General features: G+C 39.6%; 1 protein-coding gene across 4 annotated transcripts in view; it reads right to left on the bottom strand.

The window, feature by feature from the left end:
* The window catches only part of AGL (amylo-alpha-1, 6-glucosidase, 4-alpha-glucanotransferase), a 74,099-nt gene that overhangs the window by 34,130 nt on the left and 12,318 nt on the right, over nt 1–27,651 (bottom strand). For 3 of the 4 annotated variants that reach the window (XM_045026432.1, XM_045026431.1, XM_045026430.1), the window contains exons 5-22: nt 26,883–27,086; nt 18,224–18,405; nt 17,888–17,999; nt 14,493–14,613; nt 14,160–14,262; nt 13,962–14,059; nt 11,971–12,110; nt 9,271–9,458; nt 6,861–6,984; nt 6,372–6,563; nt 5,598–5,761; nt 4,883–4,984; nt 4,459–4,614; nt 4,227–4,377; nt 2,725–2,849; nt 2,515–2,627; nt 2,223–2,357; nt 1,277–1,407 (exon numbers count right to left, since the gene is read on the bottom strand). In XM_045026432.1, coding sequence (XP_044882367.1) covers nt 1,277–1,407; nt 2,223–2,357; nt 2,515–2,627; nt 2,725–2,849; nt 4,227–4,377; nt 4,459–4,614; nt 4,883–4,984; nt 5,598–5,761; nt 6,372–6,563; nt 6,861–6,984; nt 9,271–9,458; nt 11,971–12,110; nt 13,962–14,059; nt 14,160–14,262; nt 14,493–14,613; nt 17,888–17,999; nt 18,224–18,405; nt 26,883–27,086 — 2,541 coding nt within the window. The remainder of the gene's footprint in view (nt 1–1,276; nt 1,408–2,222; nt 2,358–2,514; nt 2,628–2,724; nt 2,850–4,226; nt 4,378–4,458; nt 4,615–4,882; nt 4,985–5,597; nt 5,762–6,371; nt 6,564–6,860; nt 6,985–9,270; nt 9,459–11,970; nt 12,111–13,961; nt 14,060–14,159; nt 14,263–14,492; nt 14,614–17,887; nt 18,000–18,223; nt 18,406–26,882; nt 27,087–27,651) is intronic. The other variant, XM_045026433.1, reaches the window with a different exon arrangement.

Below are 27,651 nucleotides of genomic sequence, written 5' to 3'. Positions count from 1 at the left end.
ATTCAAGTGGCCCACTGCTGAGGAAGCCTTGGCTGTGCAGTAATGGAGGGAGAGCACAGACAGATTGCGTTAACGGTAGTGGGGCGCGCGAACAGATTCCATTAATGATGGGTGGGGGCGCTTCCGGAAACATTTGTGCACCACTGTTCTAAAGGACCATTTAAGGTCAAGTGGCTAGATAACACACCTGCAGTCACAGTGCAAAAAAAAAAAAAAGAGGGCAGTTAGTGGGTTACAGATTGTTGCAATAAGCCATAAATCCAGTTTCTTTACTAGGAACTGGAGTTTTAGTTATGGATTAAAGCTCCAAGGCCCATTAGCAGAAACAGAACATTCTGAGACAGGAAATAGATTGGTGGGCTCCTTCAGCTGTGCTGTAGTGACTTGCAGCTCTAGCCTGTTGTACAATGAGAAAGAGCTATGGCTCAGTGGACCTACAGTAAGTTTGAGAGAAAATACTGTGTAATCACAGAGCCCATGCTTCTTTATGGCTGAAAAATCTAACTCAGATCATTATAAAAATACGTCACACAATGGCATTCAGATGTTAAAACAACAGCTATTACCGACACTTCATGTAATAGGTAATATTTGTGGATTTTAGATAAGGTCATTTCTGACTGGAGGCGTACTTAAACAGGTTTTAAAGTATTCCCAAAGGTCAGAGTACCACAGTTTGACTGTAAATTAAATATTTAAACTCATCCTCTACCCCAATATTAAAAGATGTTTCTTGATTCAGTATCTTGCCCCCATTTGCTTGCTACTCTCTTTCAAGTACATACTGCATATACCAGGGTTTCTCAAAACAGGGGTCACCGCTTGTGTAGGGAAAGCCCCTGGTGGGCCGGGCCGCTGTGTTTACCTGCCCCGTCCGCAGGGCCGGCCAATCACGGCTCCAAATGGCTGTGGATTGCTGCTCCGGACCAATGGGGGCTGCTGAAGCGGCGGCCAGTAAGTCCCTCGGCCTGCGCCGCTTCCAACAGCTCCCACTGGCCCAGAGCCGCGATCTGCGGCCAGTGGGAGCTGCAATCGGACGGCCCTGTGGACGGGGCAGGTAAACATACCGGCCCAGCCCGCCAGGGGCTTTCCCTACACAAGCAGCGACCCTTGTTTGAGAAACCCTGGCATAGACCAAGCAGAAGCAACTTGGTCTTTTCTATTTGAAAAGCAAACAGTGCACAAAATCTAACACTATTTGACCTTTTAGATCTAGATTGAGATGATTCATTCTCCTCTTTTTCCTTCACCCAAGAAAGCACGCATGACTTTTTACCTTGCAAGCCTGCATATTTAAGAGGTGACCAGTTTGGTATGTTGTAACATCCTCCACCATCCTCTTGTTCCTCAGCATCACACCGATACAGTACTTGATTCAAATCAGCCAAGGTTAATTTAGATGCAATACTGGGAAAGAGAAAAAACCCAACACTGATAACTAACTATATAATGGACATCAATTTCATGAAGAATTCTGGTTTTGGTCTAGACCAAGGTATTTTTAAAAAGGGACGCTTACAGTTAGACTCCATGTTTAGGCTCCTGAAAACAGGTCCTGATTTTCCAGGGTGCCAAGCACCTTGCAGCTATCACTGACTTTAAAAATCTGGCCACTTATTTAGTAACCATAGCATGGATTTCGGAGTAACTATGGGCTCCTTTTAAAAAGAAAAAAAACCAAAACACTCCCCCTCCCCTTTTGTCCTTATTCTTTTACAAGATTTAAAATTAGCTTATTTCTTTCCACAAAGTTAAAAAGAGATCTAGTGTGTAGTTATTGCAAATAAGTACAGAAAACACTAAGTAAATGATCACAGATTTCAATATTATTCAACTAAAAATGATAAATCTTTTCTCCACAAAAGCATAATGTAGTATCCACTGGTTTTTGGATTGCTATATTTCTTTTAAAGAAAGCCATTTAGATGGAATTGGTCATCTACGTATCATGTTGACAACAAAGTCATCTGAACACCTTGCTGCAGGATGTACAATTTCCTAGTATAAAATCTACTGCCAGCAGCAAACACACAGAACTACTCATGTGAAAGAGGTGATGACTTTTTAAAGTCTGAAGCAGTAAGATGGCTAAACAGTTGTTCATACATTAACCAAAACAGACGCAGAATTTGGCAAAGAATTGTCACTCATTAGCATTTGCAGGCTGATCTCTGCCTCTAATCCTGCCCTCTACTGTATGTACTCTAACAAGGCATACTTACGAAGAAAAAAGATTTTTTAATATAGGTGCTGAACGGTCATCAGGAAGACTTCCAGCTTTAAAATGAGGACTGAATTGGATCAGGTGATTACGGAGTACACCGACAGCCTCTTGTGCCTTTGGGTCGAGACTAACTCTGTAAATATCAATGCACAAATTGTAGAAGTTGCACCAACCACTATTTTTTGAAGTAACAGAATTAACAGACTGAAAAAACCCCACCCCTCCAGTGTTTTTAATCTAGTGCAGCCAATTGACACACATTTTGTATGTTGATCATCATCATCATATACCTGAATATTATCACACTTCCTGGTGTTAAGTTTTCAAATTCTATTTCTTGCACAAATTCATTGGGACCTTTTATGGCAGTTCCAGCTTGCTTTATAATTTTACTTTCTTGGATCTTAAAAAGGAAGAAATAGTTGAAACTATAATGAATTCAGTTTTCCTTCTCTGATAAATTGTTGCATCTACTAGTAGAGAGAAAAGAATGTAGTTACCTGGATGTGTTCTCTGATCTCTACTGTGTAATTAGGTAATCCGTTGATAAAATGCTCATCTTTTTTATAAGGACTAACATTTCTCTCAATAGTTCTAGCCTCAAGCACTACCTCTTCAATTTTGCCTATAAACAGTTAATCACATATCATAACTCATAAAATACATACACACACAAAACTATTGATAGTGAATATATATATAATATAAAGGCATTCTTGGTTTTAAAATAAGTTTAAATCTTGCTTGAAACACAAATTAAACAAGATTTTTGGGTTTAGTTATAGTAAATGCATGTCTCAATTGCACAGTTAAATTACTAAATATGTTTGACAGATCTGAAAGGGAATTTTATATATTTAATGTACAGAGCAGATCGAGAAATACAGTGACTCAATCTTGATTGATTAAACATGTTCACTACACACTTATTGGCCATAGTGTAATCTAAGGTAGAACTTTCCTAACTCACAATGAGTTATGGGGATATCAGTCATGGAATTACAAATAAGGGCTTGACCCTGCACCATTAAACCCAACAGGTGGCTTGCTAGATGTGACTATCTATTTGGGGGTTCTGAATTGGGCAAAGCTCTGCACCACTTCCCAAACAGCAGTAATAGATCTTATTTTAAACAGAGGACATCAGTTTTTAAATACACAGAGCAACCACATTGACATCCAAGACCTTATTTGCTCTATCCATTCAATGATCTAAAAACTAAGCCTTCAATGCTGCAACCACTTACACATGCTTAACTTTAAGCATTTTAGCAGTTCCATTGACTTCAGTGGAACTACCATGTGAGAAAAGTCAAGCAAGTGAAGAAACGTTTGCAGATTTGGGTCCTTACTAAAGGTTAATACGAAAAATTGCAATGGCTCCTTCAGAAATGTTACAGCCAAGTCAGATCAAATATCCACTTCAATGCAGAATGCTCAATTATCTAATGCTGTCTACACTAAGTCTTATGGACCTGCAAAAATACATATGTACAATTTATTGTGCCAGTTCTTACTCACTTTGATGCTTCTTTTTAAACTACCACTTTCAACCAACTTAAACCCACACATCGGAAAATTCTTTACCTATAACTATAGTAACACTTAAGAATACTGTAAAATGAGATATTAAGATTGCTGTATATGGACAAAATAGAAAAAAAGACTTCTATACTCAGTTCCAGTGGTTTTCTGCTAGAGTTAGTTAGTTTCCCCTGTTTGTTTGGCTCATTCGCAAACAGCAAGAAAGGAAATGAAACCACAACATTTCCATGGGGATATTGGGGCAGATGACACATCTTTTCAAGTTGGTGTCCCTATAACTATTTTGATGCATAGGTATTAAAGCATATAAAAAGGTACCTAATGTTGCATACTAATCACATAACTTTCAATAACTAGACTCATCCTGACAAGTATGGAGTCTGTCAATCACTCAGTTTCAGCTTTAAACTTAAAATTTCCTTGATATTGTCAACTCTTCAAAAACAGGTTTGAATACCTGGGATGCACATTTGAGGTACTTCTTTGCTGTAGGAAGAGGTTTTAGGATCTCTGAAAGCAGTACGAGACACAGCCACTACAGATTGGTGTGTGTTAGGACAATGCCTAGTCACTGCTACTATATCTTCATCAACTTGATCCACATACACCTACAAAATAGATAAATTAACACACATTCCTATTCTGAAAATAAATTTAAATGAGTGAAACATTTTACTTCAATTTCTTGCCTGAATGAAGCCTTTGGCTCCCAGCTCTTGGTGCAGCCTGTTCATGGCCAGCCTTCCTGCTATAATTCCAGTTTGGAAATTAACTTCACCAGGAGTAGAGGGTGTCGCTGCTGGATTCCATTTAGCATAAAACCTCTCTTCAGAGACTACAGAAATCTGCAAATAAATTAAATTTTAGCCATACATCAACTATTCTGAAAAATAACTGGAAATGCCATATTTTACACACACACACCCACACACCAAATTCATTTTTCACTGATATTGTGAAATAGCTAATAAGCTATCTACTTGAAATTTTAAATGAGTAAATCACTCAAGTTATTGTATACACTTTAATAAGTGTTCCACTATTATAGTACTGATTAAATTTTTTTTTTTTTTTAAAGTGAGTCAACTGAAGTTTTAAAGAGGAGAGACAGACCTGGTGTGGTACTAGCTCATCATAGCCTTTGGTGCTTCCTGTAGCACAGCATGCCATGGACACAATCATTGAGCTGGGAAGAGCATCATACTCAGATCGGTGCTATTGATGAGAATAAAAATAATAAAATGAACCTAGTCTATGATCTTCTTATTTCCTTCCAAACACATAGATACAACCCATAGAAAACCCAGTTTTACAGAAGAACTCATTGTTTATCGATGTGCTTAATCACATTGTAATCACAGATTAAAACTTCTACAGGCTTTTATTTAAAACAAGCAAGCAAATAAAATCATCACATGAGGCTTAAAAGAGCAGAGCTCCTAACAATGTCATCCCAATCCCCCAGCAATCTTCCTCTGATCCTCCCACTATTACCTACTCCATCCTTCCCAGAATAAGTTTGAGAGAACAGGTGAACAGGCAAACATTATTAGGTTCATAATAGCTGGACATGCAAGAGTCAAAACAGGACATATTTAGTAGCTTTTATGCTTCTCTCCCAAAAGGGACAGAAGGTTGAAAGGCAGTGGAAACTACTGTACAATTCCACTTATTTCATGCAATCTTTTAACTACAGTCATGTCTTTCCAAATCACCAATCAATAGTAATTTCATTTTACATAACCCTTATGAATTGGCATGACTGAATCACAGTACAAACAAACATGTATTTAACATGAAAAAAATCCAACATAACTTAAGTGCTCACCTGAATAGGACATTCATTATCATGTGTAACATCCATAAACAGTGCATGTGCAATAGCTGGCATTAAAGGTCTCAAATGTGGCTGAACAAAAGACCCAACTGGTTCTCCTCCAAAGCGGTAAACTAATCTTCCCTCTTCATGACTGTTATATGCACTCATTGCCTCTACAGAACAAAACTTGCATGAGTGTTTACAGGAGGAGAATTACTACAGGATATCCAAAAAAGAGATTACAATAAATGGTTTTACATTTGGCATGTTAAATAATCAAAGATATTAATGAATAATATGAATAGAACATTAAACTTTAATTATAGGCAGTGTGTCCATAATTTGAGGGCATCCACTATGTAGTTTATCATCGTATGCTAGGGTGGAAGAGGGGGAAAAAAAAAGTTAGGATCCCCTTTCCAAGGTCCACCAGGCTTCAGAGGAGGAGGTGATTAACTAATTTAAAAAAGAACAAAAACAATCAGCAAGGAAGTATGGGAAAGCTATGCCACAAATATTCCTACCCCTCCAGATTGAGATAAATATTATGAATCCTTTTAGACCTCTTACACTTGGGATGCATCTCTCAGTTTATGATGCAATAACATACTTAAATAGATAAATATAAAAGAAACCATAATACTAAATGCATCTTTGAGCACTTGTTAAATACATGAAATATGATAAATTGTGCACGTCCAACATATGATATTTTCTTCATAAATGTCACACCATACATGCAGTGTCAGAGGTGATGGGGAACAACACACATAGCAAGCCTACCTCTTATTAAGGAGCTAAGGCCCAATCTAGTCACAAAGATATTGTCCAACTCCTCACTTCCTGTGAACAGCTCAGCCACTACATACAAATCAGCACGCAGTTTTCTAGCTGTGTCCAGCATGTACTGCAAAAAGCACAGCCAAGGAAACCACAGAAAAGGAAAAGGCAGAACAGAAAAAAAAGGATACAAGGCTAGGCATGGATTGGGCAGCAGGGAAATGCCATGCAGCAGAGACAAAATGGAAAGCCAAAATAGGAAGAAACCAAACAAGTTCAATTGTACAAAAGTTAACAAATTGAAAAAGCCGAATCAGGAATAGAAGGATACAACAGATGGAGGAGTTAAAAGAAAAAGGAAGAAGGAATGATATTTGAATTTGCGAAGGACAAACATACAAGAAGAATAAAAAACAAACCAATGTTAGTTTCACATTAAAAACTTTGAACCATATATAGCAATCCTATATAGCTTTCAGGTGTCTATTGTACCTCTAATAAGACTGGTAATTCCCAGGCGGTTGACAAAGACATTGTCAATGTGCTCACTGCCCGTGAAGAGTTCAGCTATCACATACAGATTAGGTCTGACTGACCTGGCTGCTGCTAGCATCTCCTATAGATCATAATAAACTTTTTAATTATCTTCATCAAAACCTCCTTGAAACTTAGGCATATACCATAGTATATTAATATGCATGCTAACCACACACAGTTGAGTTCTTAAACAATTTTGTTCAAGAAAACAAAAATATACTGAATTCAATAAATATACAGTATTTATTGCAAATATGCTAGACCCCCATGGTGTGCTTGTGAACATTTACAAGATCTGATATGGTTTTGATAAAGATTATTTGGAAAGCCTCCTGAATAATTTGAAAACTCTCACAGGATTTTTAGTCAAACTACTTCAAACTGGGGGGGGGGGGGTGCGCTTGTTTTTGTCATTACTTTTTAAACTCAATTGGATGAACAAACAGTTGGGAGGAAAGAACTCTGTTTAAGATACAACACCAATACTTAAATTAAGAGTGAGAAAGTTCCCATTCTAGTCCTTTGCACCTTCAAGGACCAAAAGCAGAGAAAATGAAACTTCAGATTTCTAAGGCCCAGTCTACAGCTAGAAATTGTACTGATTTAATTTAAATAATTTCTAAACTGATTTAAAATATGTGCCACACCTGTCTGTGGACACTCTGTAAGAGGGCCTCATATTAGTTTAGCTTAATTTAATAAGAAACTGCATTAAGATCTAAGCATGTCACACAAAGGGGTTGCATCTGCTTAACTAAATTGATTTAGAAACTAATTTTGTTATATTGGTGCAGCTGTTTGTGTAGAAAAGTCCTAAGGTAAAAAAGAAAAAACAAGCAGAACCCTTAAAAATAAGGCTTTCAAACTATACTGTTGTAGGTTATACTTTACCAATTGTCAAAGGCTACGATGAAACACAGTTTAGGTCAGCAACAAGAGTTTATGTGATAGGAAACACTAGCATTTTCAATAATATAGTAACTATGAAAAGTTGCTGAAAACTAATTCATGGTCATTTGCACCCACGGTTGCTGGTGATGTTGATGAAAAATGACATTTGTGACACTCAGTACTGGACTTGATATATCCATGCCTACTCTGGAGAAATATGCAAAAAAAAATTCTCATCAGTTCTACCGTCATTTCAGTTAAACCAGAGGTAGACCTGGTCTATGCTAGAAAATTAGTTCAGCATAACTAGGTTGCTCAGGGGTGTGAAAAATTCACATTCCTGAGCAGTGCAGTTAAGTCAGCCTGACCCGGACTAGAGAGCACTAGGTTGACGGAAGACTTCTTCTGTTGACCTAGGTACTGCCTCTTGGATGTGGATTAACTACACTGATGGGAGAACCCCTCCTGTTGGTGTAGGCACAGCCTACAGAGAAGTGCTACAGTAGCGCAGCTGTGCCATTGTAATATTTTAAGAGTAGACATACCCTTAGACAAGAGTCTCATGGCTATGCCCTCTTATGAGCAGTTCAGTTAAACCTGCTGAAAAGCAGATCTAATTCAAATGGTAGTAACAGCAGGTATAGCTGTGGGAGGCTTGTCTGCACTATGGCTTCCAGGGGGGTTAGAACTGGTTTAACTGAATCAATATTGTGTTTCCCCAAATGCAGAAAAGACTTATAGATCCGCAATTAGTTTAAATCCTGCTTTGATACAGTCATCAGAAAAATAACTATTGTGTAAATATTCATTAACTAGACTTAAATTGGAAAAAAATGCATCTTGGAGAACTAGTTGGATAGTCACTCACACCATGCTTGATCAGACACAGCTTTGAAAAAACATCTTTTCCATAGTAATCTAAAACAAAATAATTAGATTCAAGTGTCCAAAATATTAATTCATAAAGGACAACACCAATTACAATGAGTTAGATAGGAGTAGCCTATATTGTTTAAAAGTGATTTTGTCTTGAGGAGAGAAGGCGCTCATCAGAAAGTAGAAAAAAATAGACTTAACCTTCAAAGAATTTCATACCACACACAAAACAATATTTTCTAACATAAAGCTCTGTGACAGGAGATACAGAGGGTATGGCTCTACAACACTTGAATCCAGCTAGCACAAATAACAACAACAGTGAAGACAATACAAGCATAGGCTTCAGCACAGGTAGTTCTAGCCTGGCATGGCCCCCAAGTTATGTACTCAGTTCACTAGCCTGTTGTGAACTCTATGCTGGCTTTCACTGCTATTGTTATCTGCATTACCTGGATTCAAGCTAGCTCAGATAGGCTAATGCATGAGCAATTTTTGCTATGTGAACATACGCAGGCTTCTATTACAAATGGCATTATGAATCTTTTATTTCACAGAAGAAAACAACTTTATGATAAAAATGCCTATTCTTCCACACCTCAGCTACATGAAGAGGGGTTGAGTGACAGTTGTCAAGACGTACTCCATGGAAATATTTGGCAGTAATTTCAGTGTATTTTTTCATATGTGCCCACAGATAAGGGCAGTCTTCTGGTTTATTTCCATAGCGCAGTTTGACACTGTCTCCCCAGCAAATAAGTTCTCTTCTTAGGTAAACATTTGAACCTGTAAAGAAAAGAAATTCATTTAGCTACAATACACCACTGGTAGCAAGTGCATGTGACACATTGAATTTATGGCTAGAGAAGTAAAAAAAAAAAAATATTAAAACAAGATTCCTAACTATACCAGATCAACTCCCAAATTATGTACTGTACACTAAATTACAGCTCCCCATATCAGATTATGTTAAAGGTGCATTAAGATCTCTACTGATATTAATATAGTTCTATAAACAAACCAATTTGTATTTTAAATCTCAAATAAGGTACAATGGTACATTAAATAGAATAAAAGAAAACAGTGCACTGGGCATTAAAATTAATAGCACTTCAAACTCCATGAAAGGTCTCCCTTTTTCTACAATCTTTTCCATATTTTCAGTTATCTACAAAACAATAATTCAAATGCTGACAGCAAATATTGACAGTGAACAGGTTCACACTGGAATCTGTGTGTGTAATATAAACAGCCTCAATTTTAAAATGTAATCTATTTTAGCAGCAGTTTCTATTCCTATTAATCTAGGGTTACATTCTGAAAAAGCATCTAAGTCACTGAGATGACTTTGAAAATTGTACTCCTAATCTGTTTGTTTCATTTATTGCAGTCTTTTAGATGTGATCAGTATAAATTTTAAAATCACAATGTATCTGTAAATGATGCCCCACTCCACCACAAAACACGATATTTTCTACTATTTTAACAAGGCACAGCCCTTGAAGATTTAAAGTATTTTGTCAGAGTCAGACGAGGAAAAAGGTGTTCATGATCTATTGAAGACATCCAAGAAGGCTGCAGAAGCTATTCTGATATTCAGTATCGGCTGTCAAGTCGCAGTTGGGTAATTGCTTACAATCATGCACAAGGAACATATTGTTTGTTAAATGCAGAGTCATTTGAAATAAGGAGTTCTGATGATCACTTTCCTTCTACAATAACCTCTTCTTATTCTCACTGTTCTACTCAGCGAAGTAAAAAAATGTTGAGTCAGGAACCATAAGGAAAACTTTCTGCACACACTTGAGAAACTAATGCTGCATCACTTCAAACATCTCCTTCTGCTATTTTTGTGGTTGTCCCTCATTGTGAATTTTTTCCATCCAAACATTTCAGTCCTAGCAAGTACCTGTTAATGGCTATCACAGAAAAAGGAGAGCTATGACACACTGACAACCTGCACTGCAGTTACCTGTGCATCACCACACAATGTCTGATCAATGGAAGTGTGCAAGTCATGGGGTTAGTGGCCCCTTAGGGCAAACTGGTTTAATGGAGAATACAAAGGATTGTCATATATTGAGATACAAGTATCTTCAAACACCCAGGTGAAATCTTAGCACCCCCAAATTCAATGGTAAAACTCCCACTGATTCCAAATGGGGCCAAGATTTCACCCATTTAGTGAAAACTAGACAATGGGAGACAACTGAACTAGCCAAATACATGTATATTTGCTAATAGGAAAGGTCAGCCAACTGAAGGATAAGTAAAAAAATTAATTCCACACTGGACAAACCTGTATTATCTTCAGCTATGCCTTGACTTTTAAAAAGAATATATACAGGAAAAAAAGGAAGTCAATTATTCTGCAACAATTAAAAGCCACATACTGAAAGTGCCTATTGGCAGAGCTCTGACAGGCACCCAGTAAATTTATGAGTCTCCCTTTAAGAGTGAACAGTTGCTGTGATGTTTCCCCATCAGCTAGATTTATGGAGCTTCCCCCCTCCTTCCTTTAGCACTGACATCAATGTTCTCAGTTTAGTCGTTAGCAAAACTTCCAGTCTAGAGGGGGTAGGGAATAAGAGAATCCAAAACCAGAGACCAGGCTGTGCAGGTGAAGATACAGTTTAGTTCCTGAATTGAAATTAAAACTCCATTGCATTAGACAAAACTTTCACTGCTCTGAGTTTTCCTCAAATAAATTCTCAGATCACCTGTAGCTTTTATTTTAAGACAATTGTAGGGTGGAGGGTACCTTGAAGGCAAAATTGAGGATCTGGCCCTCAAAGTTTGAATGTATTTGAGCTATCTATATAGAAAAATGCAGTCAGAATAAAAAAAAGTGGAGGAAAATATGTTCAGTTCTCCTAACTCAAATGCCAGGAAAGATATGTTTAAACTTTACTTGAAGGGATGCAATTTAAGACACTAAACATAGAAAATTTCATTTTAAAAAAATGAAAGTCTCAGAAAATCACGATCATAACATAAGCCCATTCTTGCCTATTCAGAAAGTAAAGTGTTTGGCAGCTTAAACTATAGTAGGTATTACCAGTGTTTGCTATAAACATGGAAAGATAAGTCAACAGCACCCAGAGAATGAAAAGTTATCTACATTGAAAGACTCTCTAAATCCGGATGTATTTTTAGTGTCACTAGCATGCTGAATGGGAACACAAATGCTATATACTGGCACAATTTTCAATTAAAATTTGGAACTGTGTTGAGATAGATCCAGAAAAATGCCCTTTTTGCTTTGTTTATAAAGTGATTTGAAGTTCAGTTCACAAACCTGGTTCAGCAAAGTTTCTCAGAGGATCATCTCCCATTACCCAACCGTTATGAGCCAAGAAATGACAAGCTTTATCAGGCTGATGCATCAGAAGTTCTTCCTCTTCCAAGGTCATCTCTTTAAATGGGTAAGTAAAGTATCTAGAGATTGCACAAATACTTAATTTTAAAGTGCATTTTAGTTTGTCTTAATTTTTTGTAGACAATTGAAATACCTCCTTCCTTATATCAACCAATAAGCTGCATAAAGACCTAGTTTTTATTCATTGTAAAAAGTATCTGCTATTGCTAGAACATAAATGAAGGGCTGTTTTCTGTTTTGCAACATAGCTGGATAACTTGGGATGACAAAAACTGCTGAAATGTGAGAGTTCACTGGTATTTTGAAGACTAAGGCCCGCATTTTTAAAAGTATGTAGGTGTTTACAGCCAAGGTGTTTACAACTCCTAAATGCCTAATTCTCTTTTGAAAATTAGATTTAGACACCTAAATCAGTTATGGATTGCACTACTGAGCACAGAAATGCCTAAATACCTTTAAAAAAATCTAGGTTTAAGATCCCAATCCTGCACTCATGCATATCCTTAATTTTATGCATGCAAGTAGTTCAATTTAAGTTTTATTCCATATTCCAAATTATGCTCAATAAGTAGGGATTTTGAGTCATTGTATCCTCTCTATTGAGTACTGCACTGCTTCCACACTAATGCAAAGATTCTAACAGCACCACACAACAGATGCCCTGCACACCCGATTTCCCTCAGGCTGCATTTCACACCCTTGCAAAGCTCCACTATGCAGCTTATGTGGCAAGGGCAACATGGTGTAATTTTCCCTGGTCCCCCCAGATGAGCGCTATATGAACACCATGCAAAATCCCTTGGATTTCAATGAGTCCTGAACACTATTAATGCAGTGGTCCCCAATCTTTTTCGTCTGGCGAGCCACGGAGGACCATCACGGCGGACGAGCATCCACCAAAATTCCGCCGACACGCGGCAACGTCAATAGGCATCGCCGCCAAAATGCCACAAACAAGCAGCATCACTGCCGAAAATTGGCGGCATTTCAGCAGCGACATCTTTGGATGACGCAGTTTGTCAGTGGCATTTCGGCGGATGCTCGTCCGCTAGCCAGTACGCAGGCGCACTTAAACACCCCAGCGGGCGCCATGGCGCCCGCAGGTACCATGTTGGGGACCCCTGCTACAATGTGTTCTATAGAACCATCTGATGACCACTATTTGGGGATAGGAATTTATCCCAAATGCTTATCAAGTTCAGTCATTGCTAACAAAGCATTATCAGTGCTTAGTCTTCCTAAGTGACCATTTGTCTATCTGTGTGGGTAAGGGAGGATGGGAAAGATGGGGAAAGAGCTGCAAAGGCTTACAGAGTAGCTCAAAATGTGAACTACTGGCCTACAAAATTTCATTTTCAAATCAGAAGAAGATTTTAGTCTTAAAATTAGAGTAGCCATGAAGCCAATTACTATAAGTAAGGCACCCCATGTGGTTATGATAAAAAGGTGAGCTTTATATAGTTTAGTTTTACTGAATTTTGCATTCACCTCAGTAGAGATGGTCTCTCCTCCGTAAGTGCAACTTGCACAAGCAGTTTACAAAAGAAACACTAACCCTCGCTGAAGTAAAGCTGAAGTTCCAAATTCATACTTCCTCAATTAAAATAAATTCCACAGTTTGGTTTCTAAGATATAAGGCCTGATTCTTCTCTTCTTACACAGTTGTTACTCCATTGACCTAAGGAGAGTTACTCCTAACTTACAGCAGCGTAAAGGTCAAATCTTGCAAGGTGCTCAGCAGGACTGCTGAAGTTCATGACAGTGATCAGTTCCTTGTAGGACCTGGCCTTAAAGATCAGAGTCAGGCCAATAATATTGTACGTAACATCAAATCTAGATGTTCTAGTCAATCCAAGAAAGTAGAAAAAAATTTTAAATGGGTTTTTGAGAGGAAGACAAAGACATAATACCTGGTAACTAAAGGGTATTTTCTACTAACAGGACCCTGTTTAGGACCGTGGTCAGCCAGTCTCTCATAAACCACAGTCTCCAGAAGACAAGTGACTGCCTGGAAGTACATTAAATTAAATAAAAATTTATTATTTTATTGAAATAATATTTATAGTAGAAAGCAAGAATTCAACATTTAAATGCAACATTAATAAGACCTGCTCTTGATGGTAGGTAGTTTGCTGGAACTGCTCAGCATTTAATTCTTCAATTCTCTTTTGGAACCAGTTACAGCATTCTTCTATTGCAGCTGGCCCATTGCTAAACAAGAGAAAAACAGCAATTAAAAGCCATTAGGTTCAGATATCACTATACACCAGTCTAAAGCTCCTAAATTTTAAAAATACATATATTTATAATCAAAAGGTAACTCAAATATTGATAAATAAAAATTCTAATTCCCTCCCCCACCCAGAGCATATCACCATATTAGAATTTTCAGTTTAAAGTTAAGGTTCAGTTTCTCTTGTACAAACCCAATATTACAGTACCTATGTGGTATGAATGTTGCCAATGCGATATTCATGTCTACAGTACAGCCAAGTCGCTTATATTCAGGATCCTGAATTATTTGAAGACGTTGGTTTGGATCAGATTTAGTTTTCCTGTTACCTGAAGAAAAAAATTGAAAACAAATGTTGTAGAATGAAAGTTTACAACACACAGAATAAATCTTAAACAAAGAATACAGTTTTTGCTGTTCACCTAGAAACTGAAATATAGACAATAAGGAAGAAAAACCAGGTCTACTGAAGTTCATTGCAAAAACGCCCATTGACTTCAATCGGGTCAGGATTTCAGCTCAATTCTTAGACAAAGTAGTCTTTAAGGTATTTGTCAATTGTGAATATTGATGAAAGGATACAAAAATAAAGTTTGTCAGAATTGATAGTGTTCAAGATGAATGCACGCTCAGATGCAAACCAAACAGAAAACCAACACCAAAAAAACCTCTCCCACACAGGGCCGCCCCGAGGATTCAGGGGGCCTAGGGCAAAGCAATTTCAGGGGCCCCTTCCATAAAAAAATTGCAATACTATACAATTCTATATTCTCGGGGGGGCCCCTACGGGGCCTGGTGCAAATTGCCCCACTTGCTCCGCACCCACGGGCGGCCCTGGGAAAAATAAACCTTCTGCATTTCGGCACAAACTCAGTTTTGAGAAAACTTCTTTACAAGGTATCACTGGTTCTCAGCATCAGCTAGTGTTAAAAGGCACTAAAGCTCATTAAAAGGGTTGGACAAATATTTTCCGTCAAAACTTGTTCTGGATCGAAAACTAGGGGTTTTTAAAAAGCAGATAAAAATCACGGATGTCGTCTGCTTTCCTTCAAAATGTGTTGTGGTTGTTTTTTTTTAAATTGAAAACCTGAAATTAGTCTGCCATAACCTGAATATGGTTTGGGGTTTCAGAAGTGTGTGGCCATATATTTGCTGCTTGCTGTGTTTGATTGTTTAAACAATAAAAAAATTCTGCTTAAAAAAAATCCAAAACTTTTGAACCACCTCAGCTTGTGACCAAATGCCTGAGCCCATCCAATCAGATTTTTCCAGGTTTCTGATACTCTGATGGCTTCCTTGACTCATATCTGTCTCCATAACTTTGGGTTCATTTAGGTTAGAACATAAGAACAGCCATACTGGGTCAAACCAAAAGGTCCATCCAGCCCAGTATCCTGTCTACCGACAATGGCCAATGTCAAGTGCCCCAGAGGGAGTAAACCTAACAGGTAATGATCCAGTGGTCTCTCTCCTGCCATCCATCTCCACCCTCTGACAAATAGAGGCTAAAGACACCATTCCTTACCCATCCTGGCTAATAGCCATTAATAGACTTAACCTCCATGCAGTTATCTGTTTCCTAGAGACTGGCTCCATGGGGTCCCTCACAGACTGGAGACGGTTACTGTGGGTTTGTCTTTAGTATAGACTATGTACGTACTCAACAAACTCAGCATTTGAGCTTGTTCCAGAATCTGGGATGAGCCTATGTTGTGAAAACTGAAATGCTCAAAATAGCACATGCATGTGAATGGAAACAGGGTGCTAAAATTAAATTAACCCAGGGGTTCTCAAACTCGGGGTCAGGACCCCTCAGGGGGTCACGAGGTTATTACTGGGGATTGCGAGCTGTCAGCCTCCACCTCAAACCCTGCTTTGCCTCCAGCATTTATAATAGTGTTAAATATATAAAGAAGTGTTTTTAATTTATAAGGGGAGGCGTCGCACTCAGAGGTTTGCTATGTGAAAGGGGTCACCAGTATAAAAGTTTGAGAACCACTGAATTAACCGCTCTGGAGCATCAGGGAATGCAGGGGAGGGGGGTCTCCCTTGGTAGGGTTGGGAATGATATTGCTCTTCTCATGTGATCCCTCCCCCAGTGGCTAATTTTAAATGAAGTTACCCTCCCCTGACATGAATCTCCCTATGGCACTGAAATTAAATATATAGACTATAATTTGGCATTTGAGAAGTGAAAGGGATGGTAGCCCTAATGGAAAAGCTAACAGCTTGGCTCTTCTGCAAGCCTCAAACTGCTGAATGAACTTTAGGTAAGGAAGGCTGTGCCTCCCAAACAGCCTGGCCCTGCCCCTATCTGACCCCCACCCACTTCCTGCCCCCTGTCTGCGCCCCCCTCAGAATCCCCAACCCATCCTGCTCCTTGTCCCCTCACCATTCCCCAGAGACCCCCCCCAACCAACATCCTGGGACCCCACCCCTGCTCCCTGTCCCCTGACTGCCCCGACCCCTAACCCCCGCCCCGCTGAGTCCTGACAGACCCCCCCCTCCGGAACACCTACAATCCAACCCCCCCATTCCCTGTCCCCTGACTGCTCCCGCCAACCTCTGCCCGCTCCCTATCCCCTGACTATCCCCAGGACTCCCTGCCCCTTAGCCAACCCCCCCCAGCCCTGGCCCCTTACCCCCAGCTCCCCTCTCACCCGGAGCCTCAGCCCATCCAGCAGCGTCCCTTCACAGCTGCAGCGTGGCTCTGTCAGGGCCCCTGAGCTCCGCCCCACTCAGAGCCATGTGGTCAGGGGGCGGGACTGCGAGCTCCTCGCTGAGCGGAGGGAACTCAGGCCCTGCTGGAGCTCATAGCCCCACCCCCTTACCACGTGGCTCTGAGCGGAGCCGAGCTCAGGGGCCCCGCCGGAGCAATGCTGCAGCGCTGTTCAGAGACTGTCCTGGATGCGCTGAGGCTCCGGGAGAGGGGCGGAGGTAGGGTCAGGCCAGGGCGGGGAGGGAGCCTCAGCCATTCTCGTGGGGGCTGCTGCAGAGCCCGGGGCAAATTGCCCCACTTGCTCCCCCCTCTGGACGGCCCTGCCCCCACACACTAACAAACCAAAACCCACTATACTCTGTGGAGTATCAGAGAGGAAGCCGTGTTAGTCTGGATCTGTAAAAAGCAACAAAGAGTCCTGTGGCACCTTATAGACTAACAGAAGTATTGGAGCAAACACTTTTGTGGGTGAATACACACTTCGTCAGACGCATGACTCTGTGGGTTTCTTGCAATATGTCCACTAACTACTACTAACCTGTCTCAGATGTTGTACTATTTTATATATTCTCCATATTACAATAAAAATATTTCAGAAGAATTATATATCTAATTTTCCATGCTCTAGCATGAATTAAATTGTGGAACACACATACACACATATATACACTTTCAATTCCTACTTTCTTCTACCAAAGCTTTTTCGTAGATGAATGCGCTGGCAAACTATTGCCTTCAACACATCGTCTAAGTTAAGACTTCCCACATTGGGGTAGGAAGGAAAAAACACTGTTTATTGTTTACATACAAGGGTTGCCCAACAGCAGATAAACATAACACACTGAAATATAAGGATTACTTATGTGTAACAGGTATGTTTTTACCTTGAGTCAGAAGGGTTTTAAATTGCTGCACAGCTTTGTTAACATCTACTTGGAAAAATTCCCATAGTTTTATCTTGGGATAAATATCCTCCCAAATTATTTTACGGATACACTGTAAAAAAAAAATTACTGTCACAATACACAAGTCCTATAAAACTATTAAATGTTGCCATTAAAAAAATAAGCTCTTCAGAGCAGGAACTGTCTCCCTATATATTTGAAAAACATCAGCACATTTTAAGCACTACTACAATATAAATAACTAAACATTTCTTCACCCAGTTACATTGTTTATTATTATTACAAAGTAAAATGCTATATTTCTCATTTACTTACATTCAGGTGATGGTCATTTTCAATTGAAGAAGGCAGCCCCTTATCTCTGTATTTCCCTTCAGCCACACTACAGCTTAAATGCCAGAGAGCCCTGTCTAAGATCCAGGCTGGTTTCAGATGGGGAGAATTTACAAGATTATAACCACATTCTGGATGCACCCTAATCCATTCGCTGTTAGCAGCTTATTTAAGAAGAGGAGAAAAAAAATAATTAAACAAGCTGAATTATTTAACTGTTTCATACAAACATCTTAGGACCAAAACATTAGGTTAGCACAGGAGGTAAAATCATTTCCTTTTCCAATGGAAGGTTTGACTTCAGTCAACGCAGATTCAGGCCATGTGAAAGCTTGCATTCTACTAACATTTTTGATATGACTATAGAAAGTCAGTAGACAAACAGGTATCACTTCTAATATAGCAGAGAGAATTTTACATTTTTTGGTGCAAAACAGAACAACTCACACACTGGTTGCTGGGCATTATCTCTCTCAGAATAGCCCCCTTGATATGTTTAAGGTCAAAAATATCATTTCTCACCAAGTATGGAGCTAAAAAATGGCCTAAAGATACAAGATGTTCCAAAGAAACAGAACCTTGAAAGTAGTGATTTGGATGCCTGGGAGAGTAGAGGAGAAGTGAACCCTATGCTGTAAATAAACTTATCAGGCTACTAGTGATGGGGAGGCAAATCATAAATCTTCATTACAGAGCACTGCTACAGAGTAATAAGCACATCCTTCCCTCTGGTGCATGCAGCAGGCTGAATGACAGTTCAAGTAAGACCCCTTCACCACCACTCCTGTTCTCTAAGACAAAGCTATGCAGTAGCATTCTGTGGCAGCATAGAGAAAAACACTGATTTTTGTTTTAAATAAAATTAAAAATGAACACAATACAGAAATCAAGGAGCCCTTATCACAGAATTTGAGTGCAACCCGCTGCAGTATACACAGGGCTATGCCTTTAGTAACAGTGGGTATACCTAAAGGGTGGAAGAGATTATAAATCACTGAGGGAATACGGAAGAGGAGAAAAGAAAGCATCTAACTCCCATTTCTTCATTTGTCTTTCCTCATGGAAAAGTCCTAGACTGAGTTTCATAGAAAACAATTATATTCATGGGATCTTTTGAACTAGTCTATGTAATTAAATAGAGCATTATAACTGCTATAGAATGGCTCAACAACCAAACAAAAACGATCAGTATTAAATTCTACTGGGTTTTTCTGGGAGCAATTTCATTCAACATTATTGATTTCACCTTTGTATAATTCTTACAGAACTTTTAGATGTGGGTTTTCTTAGCATTGAATTGTTTTAGTGGAGTCATTGGAGACTGAAGTAAAGCAAATGTGGAACCTAACTCAAAGAAAGAGGAAAAAGGGATTGTGTCAGTTACTATCCACAAGGAATTTTCTAACCTTGGTAAACAAGCGGAATAAATATTAAGGAAGAGTCAAAATCCCCTACATCACAATGGAACCACAAACATGGGCTGATTAATAAATAGTACTAACTGTTTTTGAGGATTTGTTGGGGGGGGCTGTGTGGGCGGGGACCTTGCACCCCATAATGCTTTATAGAAATATGCTTATGAATGTAAATAGGACATCACTGGAATATGTTTTACGCTAGATATGCCATGTAACATATCTTTCCAAAGGTTAGGATCTACTGATATATTCATCCTATTTGTATGCATGTATCATTTTTATATTTGAAGTTATGAATATTGGTTATGTATTTGTTTAATTCTAAGTAGCCTCAGTGAAGCATTTGGTCAGCTTCTTGAGAAAGAACTATTCTCAGTAAGTGCCGAGTCAAGAAACACTTAACTGACAATGGACTCTGGGAGATGCCAATCTACATCTAAGCTTTCCTGGGAACGTTCAAACTAACATGTAAACAATGGTGTCGGCCTGCGAAAAGCTGAATCATTCATACACATGTGACTTGCCCAGGTGGCTACAGACTCCATCCTGTTACTGTGATTTAGCACAGGAGTACAAAGGGGTTTCCGCCCACAAGAGATAGAATATAAAAGGCCCTGGAAACCCCTTCATTTTATCTTCAGCTGGTTCAAAAAATAGCCTCCCCACCCCAAAGAGATGCTTGAGAGAAACTGGAACAAAGGACAGTAACTACCGGGGGGGGGGAGGGAGGGGGGAAGAGTGATTGTTGGACCAAGACTAGGAAGGAGTCTACTCTGTGAAAGAAGCTCATTGGAACATCTCTGAGGATGAGATTTACCTGCATTTAGTTTCCTACCGTATTAGGCTTAGACCTGCACTTTTTTGTTTTGTTTTATTTTCCTTGGTAATTTACTTTGTTGTATCTGTTATTACTTGGAACCACTTAAATCCTACTTTTTATTCTTAAGCAAAATGTGATATTAATTAACCCAGAGCAAGTAATTAATACCTGGGGGAGCAAACAGCTGTGCATCTCTATCAGTGTTATAGAGGGCAAATCATTTATGAGTTTACCCTGTATAAGCTTTATATAGAGTAAAACAATTTATTTGGGGTTTGGATCCCATTGGGAACTGGGTGTCTGGGTGCTAGAGACAGGAGCACTCCTTAAGCTGTTTTAAGTTAAGTCTGCAGCTTTAGGGGAATGTGGTTCAGACCTGGGTCCATGTTTGCAGCAGGCTAGCATGTCTGGCTCAACATGACAGGGTATTGAAGTCCCAAGCTGCCAGGGAAAATGGGCTCCGAGGTAGTCTCAGCACATCAGGTGGCAGTCCCATGGGGGTTTCTGTGACCGAACCTGTCACAGGGGGTTGGTTTCTTTTTTATATCAAAGGAAAAGAAACAGTACTACTGCTCACCCTATAGTATGTATAGTTTTTTCTTGTTCAAAGTGATCTCTACCATTTCATCTCAATATCATTTAGGACTTGGCATTGACTGTTTGACCTTTATAAATATGGAACTCTGCCATCCACAACTAAAAGCAGCCTGCTCATTTGAAAGTACCACAAAGCAACATTACCTGGGGCCTTTAAAAACTTCACTTGCAAATATTTTATTCAACATACATACACTACCTCAGACATCTGTATGAAAAATATTTTTTCTTTAAAATGCAAAGTTATCCTATTCTGCATAGATGAGCAAAAAGCATGCTTCCAAGAAAGACTTCTTTTGCCTCAGAAATGGTTGATTTTTTCCAACAAAATATAAGGCAGCAAAAGGACAACTTTTCACTTGATTCTGAGAAACTGCCTTTCTGGCCTACAGAGGGGAGATGAAAACATTTCTAATCATTGCAATAAAGGAATTGCTTTGAAGATTAATCCTCTCAATAATTGGAATTTAGTGAGAAACTTATTTCTAGAGAAACACTAGACACACAGCATTATGCTTGACAAACTATTCTTGTTAATGAAAGAGACGGGAAAATACATGTATATCTGATTAGAGAAATTCATAGATGTAGGAATTTTCAGCAAATAATATATTCACCATAATACAAGCTTCATTTGAAAAAAGGAAAGAAGAAGAGAAAAGCGGAAGGAAGAAGTTTACTAGCCCATTCTGTTGTGAAGATTAGTTTCAGAACTGAAACTATAGCAATGTTGTCTTTTTGCATGTGCAGCCAGATGCACAAACAATAGCACTCAGACTTTTCCCTTTCATCTCAAATAAGAGTTGACTCAGATGACTAGTTTGATTTACCACAAAAATTTAAGTGCTACTGAAGACTAAAATATTTCTGGCTATAGGGAAATGGGAAAAATTTCCCTAAACTGCAATGCACATACACGCTAGGCAGAGAAAGACGACAGAAGAGATAAACAGAGCTGGTAGCTAGAAAATGGTGCAGGAGAACTGTGGTTACAGCTGTTAAAATATAAAATTCTCATCTGGTGTTGAGGACATTATAAGGCCCCCGTCCTGCAAACACACAAGTTACACACATGCATGAGAAGTTGTAGAATCAGGGCCCAAGTTTTTAATCTATATTTGTAAAAAAAGCGTATTGTGGCAAAAATACCAGTAGTATCTATTGTGTGCAAGGATAGCTAGCTCAAAAGACAAACTGCAAGTTTTGTTTGCTTTATACAGAGCTGCATTTAATTTAAAGAAATGATTGTGACACTAACATGTTTAACCATTTTATTGCTGATCCTGTTATCAGACATTCAATTATTTGAGAGTACTGCATGAAACTAAGCCTGCTTTTTTTGAATATGCAAATGACTAAATATCCTATCAAATTATTTTAGTCAGTCAAATAATTAAGAAGCTTCCCAAAAGAGGCTTAGAATTAAAATATTCCAACTGAAATATTTTTCACCAACTTATATAAAAAAGGAACCACCAACTTATATTAAAAAAGTTTATCAGCAGCAAACAAAATAAAATCACGGAACCTTTTAAAGTGCATGTATATCTAACCAAGCAAAGTTTTTAATGGCTGTCCTCACTTGCCTCTTCTTGGCCTCCCACTCTTACACTGCTTGCTGTTATGACTTATGTTATGTCCAGACTTGGGTCCTTGTTTTCCAAACACGTGTTCATGTGAATAGCTCTTACTCTTGTGACTAAGTTTGCAGGCTTCAGCCCTTCCATTTTACAGCTATTGGAGCAGCGACCATCCATTATTTAGCTATAAAATGCCATAAGCTACACCAGTGGTCCCCGAAGGACCGTGGCGGCGGTGGAGCATCCACCGAAATGCCGCCGAATTTCTGCGGCGTTTCGGCAGCGACGCCTCTTGATGACATCACTTGCCGCCAACAAGTGACGTCATTGAGAGGCGTTGCCGCTGAAACGCCGCCGAAATTCGGCGGCTGCTCCACCGCCAGCCAGGACACGGGTGCATTTAGATGCCCCTGCGGGCGCCATGGTGCCCGCGGGCACTGCATCGGGGACCCCTGAGCTACATTAACGGTGCCATAGAAATATTACATACTGAACCATTATTTAGATATTAGGCCCCTACAAAAAATAAGATGTAAAGAAAGAGCTGGTACCAAGGACACACATGACTTTTGGAAATGGGCACAGGAGTGTGTGTGTGTGGGAGCGGGGGGAGGTTTCCCTTGGTACATTGTGGAAATGCACAGTCATTCATGGGATCTGGGAGAATGTATATGATGATAGAATTCATGTTACTCCTTTAAATATTCATCTTATTCCTAATCTGTTTTTGTTAGGAGAAATCCCTAAATCATTGCTCAATGAGTCAAATAAATGGTTTTTAAAAGCTTCTTTGATGTCTAAGTAAATAGCACTCCAACACTAGAAAGCATCAAAAGTTCCAAAAATAGAGGGGTGCAGTGAGCTATGAGTAGCAGCTCTACAGAGTAGGTTATAAAAGAAACTGGACTGAGAAGATATGATCTATTTTTGCACTATTATGTGGAATAATTAGACTTCATAATTATTGGGATACAAAACTGATCCTGTTACTCATGTCGAAATCATATTCCCCGAACGTTTCTTTTAAAAAGTGTTATATGGACCTGTTCCATACCTTCTCTCACCATCACCCCCACTTCTGATTTTCTTTCTTCCTCCCTCTGATAATAGTATCATAAGAACATAAGAATGGCCGTACCGGGTCAGACCAAAGGTCCATCTAGCCCAGTATCTGTCTACCGACAGTGGCCAATGCCAGGTGCCCCAAAGGGAGTGAACCTAACAGGCAATGAACAAGTGATCTCTCTCCTGCCATCCATCTCCATCCTCTGACGAACAGAGGCTAGGGACACCATTCTTACCCATCCTGGCTAATAGCCATTTATGGACTTAGCCACCATGAATTTATCCAGTCCCCTTTTAAACATTGTTATAGTCCTAGCCTTCACAACCTCCTCAGGTAAGGAGTTCCACAAGTTGACTGTGCGCTGTGTGAAGAAGAACTTCCTTTTATTTGTTTTAAACCTGCTGCCTATTAATTTCATTTGGTGACCCCCTAGTTCTTATATTATGGGAATAAGTAAATAACTTTTCCTTATCCACTTTCTCAACATCCCTCATGATTTTATATACCTCTATCATATCCCCCCCGAGTCTTCTCTTTTCCAAGCTGAAGAGTCCTAGCCTCTTTAATCTTTCCTCGTATGGGACCCTCTCCAAACCCCTAATCATTTTAGTTGCCCTTTTCTGAACCTTTTCTAGTGCTAGAATATCTTTTTTGAGATGAGGAGACCACATCTGTACACAGTATTTGAGATGTGGGCGTACCATGGATTTATATAAGGGCAATAATATATTCTCAGTCTTATTTTCTATCCCCTTTTTAATGATTCCTAACATCCTGTTTGCTTTTTTGACCGCCTCTGCACACTGCGTGGACATCTTCAGAGAACTATCCACGATGACTCCAAGATCTTTTTCCTGACTCGTTGTAGCTAAATTAGCCCCCCCATCATGTTGTATGTATAGTTGGGGTTATTTTTTCCAATGTGCATTACTTTACATTTATCCACATTAAATTTCATTTGCCATTTTGTTGCCCAATCACTTCGTTTTGTGAGATCTTTTTGAAGTTCTTCACAATCTGCTTTGGTCTTAACTATCTTGAGCAGTTTAGTATCATCTGCAAACTTTGCCACCTCACTGTTTACCCCTTTCTCCAGATCATTTATGAATAAATTGAATAGGATTGGTCCTAGGACTGACCCTTGGGGAACACCACTAGTTACCCCTCTCCATTCTGAGAATTTACCATTAATTCCTACCCTTTGTTCCCTGTCCTTTAACCAGTTCTCAATCCATGAAAGGACCTTCCCTTTTATCCCATGACAGCTTAATTTACGTAAGAGCCTTTGGTGAGGGACCTTGTCAAAGGCTTTCTGGAAATCTAAGTACACTATGTCCACTGGATCCCCCTTGTCCACATGTTTGTTGACCCCTTCAAAGAACTCTAATAGATTAGTAAGACACGATTTCCCTTTACAGAAACCATGTTGACTATTGCTCAACAGTTTATGTTTTTCTATGTGTCTGACAATTTTATTCTTAACTATTGTTTCGACTAATTTGCCCGGTACCGATGTTAGACTCACCAGTCTGTAATTGCTGGGATCACCCCTAGAGCCCTTTTTAAATATTGGCGTTACATTAGCTAACTTCCAGTCATTGGGTACTGAAGCCGATTTAAAGGACAGGTTACAAACCTTAGTTAATAGTTCCGCAACTTCACATTTGAGTTCTTTCAGAACTCTTGGGTGAATGCCATCTGGTCCCGGTGACTTGTTAATGTTGAGTTTATCAATTAATTCCAAAACCTCCTCTAGTGACACTTTACTCTGTGACAGTTCCTCAGATTTGTCACCTACAAAAGCCAGCTCAGGTTTGGGAATCTCCCTAACATCCTCAGCCATGAAGACTGAAGCAAAGAATCCATTTAGTTTCTCCGCAATGACTTTATCGTCTTTAAGCGCTCCTTTTGTATTTTGATCGTCAAGGGGCCCCACAGGTTGTTTAGCAGGCTTCCTGCTTCTGATGTACTTAAAAAACATTTTGATATTACCTTTAGAGTTTTTGGCTAGCCGTTCTTCAAACTCCTCTTTGGCTTTTCTTATTACACTCTTGCACTTAAGTTGGCAGTGTTTGTGCTCCTTTCTATTTGCCTCACTAGGATTTGACTTCCACTTTTTAAAGGAAGTCTTTTTCTCTCTCACCGCTTCTTTTACATGGTTGTTAAGCCACGGTGGCTCTTTTTTAGTTCTTTTACTGTGTTTCTTAATTTGGGGTATACATTGAAGTTGGGCCTCTATTATGGTGTCTTTAAAAAGGGCCCATGCAACTTGCAGGGATTTCACTTTAGTCACTGTACCTTTTAACTTTTGTCTAACTAACCCCCTCATTTTTGTATAGTTCCCCCTTTTGAAATTAAATGCCACAGTGTTGGGCAGTTGAGGTGTTCTTCCACCACAGGGATGTTGAAAGCTATTGTATTATGGTCACTATTTCCGAGCGGTCCTGCTATAGTTACCTCTTGGACCAGCTCCTGCGCTCCACTCAGGATTAAATCTAGAGTTGCCTCTCCCCTTGTGCGTTCCCGTACCAGCTGCTTCATGAAGCAGTCATTTAAAGTATCGAGAAATTTTATCTCTGCATTTCGTCCTGAAGTGAAATGTTCCCAATCAATATGGGGATAATTGAAATCCCCCACTATTATTGGGTTCTTAATTTTGATAGCCTCTCTAATTTCCCTTAGCATTTCATCATCACTATTACTGTCCTGGTCAGGTGGTCGATAATAGATCCCTAAAATTGGTGTGGTTTTTTTTAAACAGTGAAGAACATTACACTTGTTACACAGTGTAATCCAGTGAATTTATGCCTGAACAATGCCCTGTGGCATATATAAATGCAGTTAGTATTATGAAAATATTAGTGTTCTATAGATAGAAACAATATATGAGGATCTCCTTAGATTTTTAGTGCTTTAAGCACCGATAAAGAATTCTCATTTTGCCATTTTAATAGACACAACTCTCCCTGACAGACATAAGAGATGCCCTAGACTTAAGGGGTTCAGAAAGCAGATAAAGAAGAACAAGTTCCTTAAAAAGCCTTTTAAAAGGTCTATTCAAGGGGAAAAATCATGGAATAGTGGAATAACCAGAATAGCTTTGACCGTGTTACTGAGTTGGCAACAAAAAGCATCAAGATAGTATAACAAAAAATCATACCAGTATGATTGTAGACTACATCTGTTATACAAAGCATATTCCATTCATTTTTCATTTTTTCCAGTAGGTTTCCTATATTGCTCCAAGTACACTTTTTATTTGGGCTTGAAAAGTCAGGATTTACTTCTAACTGATCAGCCAGAGAGTAGCATGATCTAGATAATCCAAGTTTTTGCAATGGCGTAAAATGAATCATGTTGTAACCTACAAAAATGACAAGGAAACCATTTGTTAATACAAGAAAAATGTTACAATGAAGATGAGGAAATTCTATGATAAATTGTATAATCATAATATGTACTGAAAACAAAAAACTTTTCACATAAAGAGAAGTCTGTGGCCAAACTATGGCTTCCGGGACCGTTCTGCCTAGCCCCCAAGCTCCTGGCCTGGGAGGCTCACCCTTGGCCCCTCTCCTGCTGTCCCCCCTCGCCTGCAGCCTCAGCTTGCTCCGCCACTGGCACAATCCTCTGGGTGGCGGGGCTGTGAGCTCCTGGGGCAGTGCAGCTGAAGAGCCCAGCCTGACCCGGTGCTTTGTGGTGGTGGAGGCGGCGGCAGCAGCAGCAGCGTGGCCCGGCTCCAGCCGGGCTGTGCAGTTGTAGTGCTGCCAGCCACCAGTGCTCCAGGCAGCACAGTAAGGGGGCTGGGGGATTGGATAGAGGGCAGGGGAGTTTGGGATGGTGGTCAGGGGGCGGGAGTGTGGATGGTGGTCGGGGGGTGGGACAGGGGGTTGAATGAGGGCAGGGGTCCCAGGGGGCAGTGGTTCCAG

Source organism: Mauremys mutica, chromosome 8 (assembly GCF_020497125.1).
Source record: "Mauremys mutica isolate MM-2020 ecotype Southern chromosome 8, ASM2049712v1, whole genome shotgun sequence".
NCBI classification, from domain to species: Eukaryota; Metazoa; Chordata; order Testudines; family Geoemydidae; genus Mauremys; species Mauremys mutica.
This window is presented reverse-complemented; position numbering and strand designations above follow the sequence as displayed.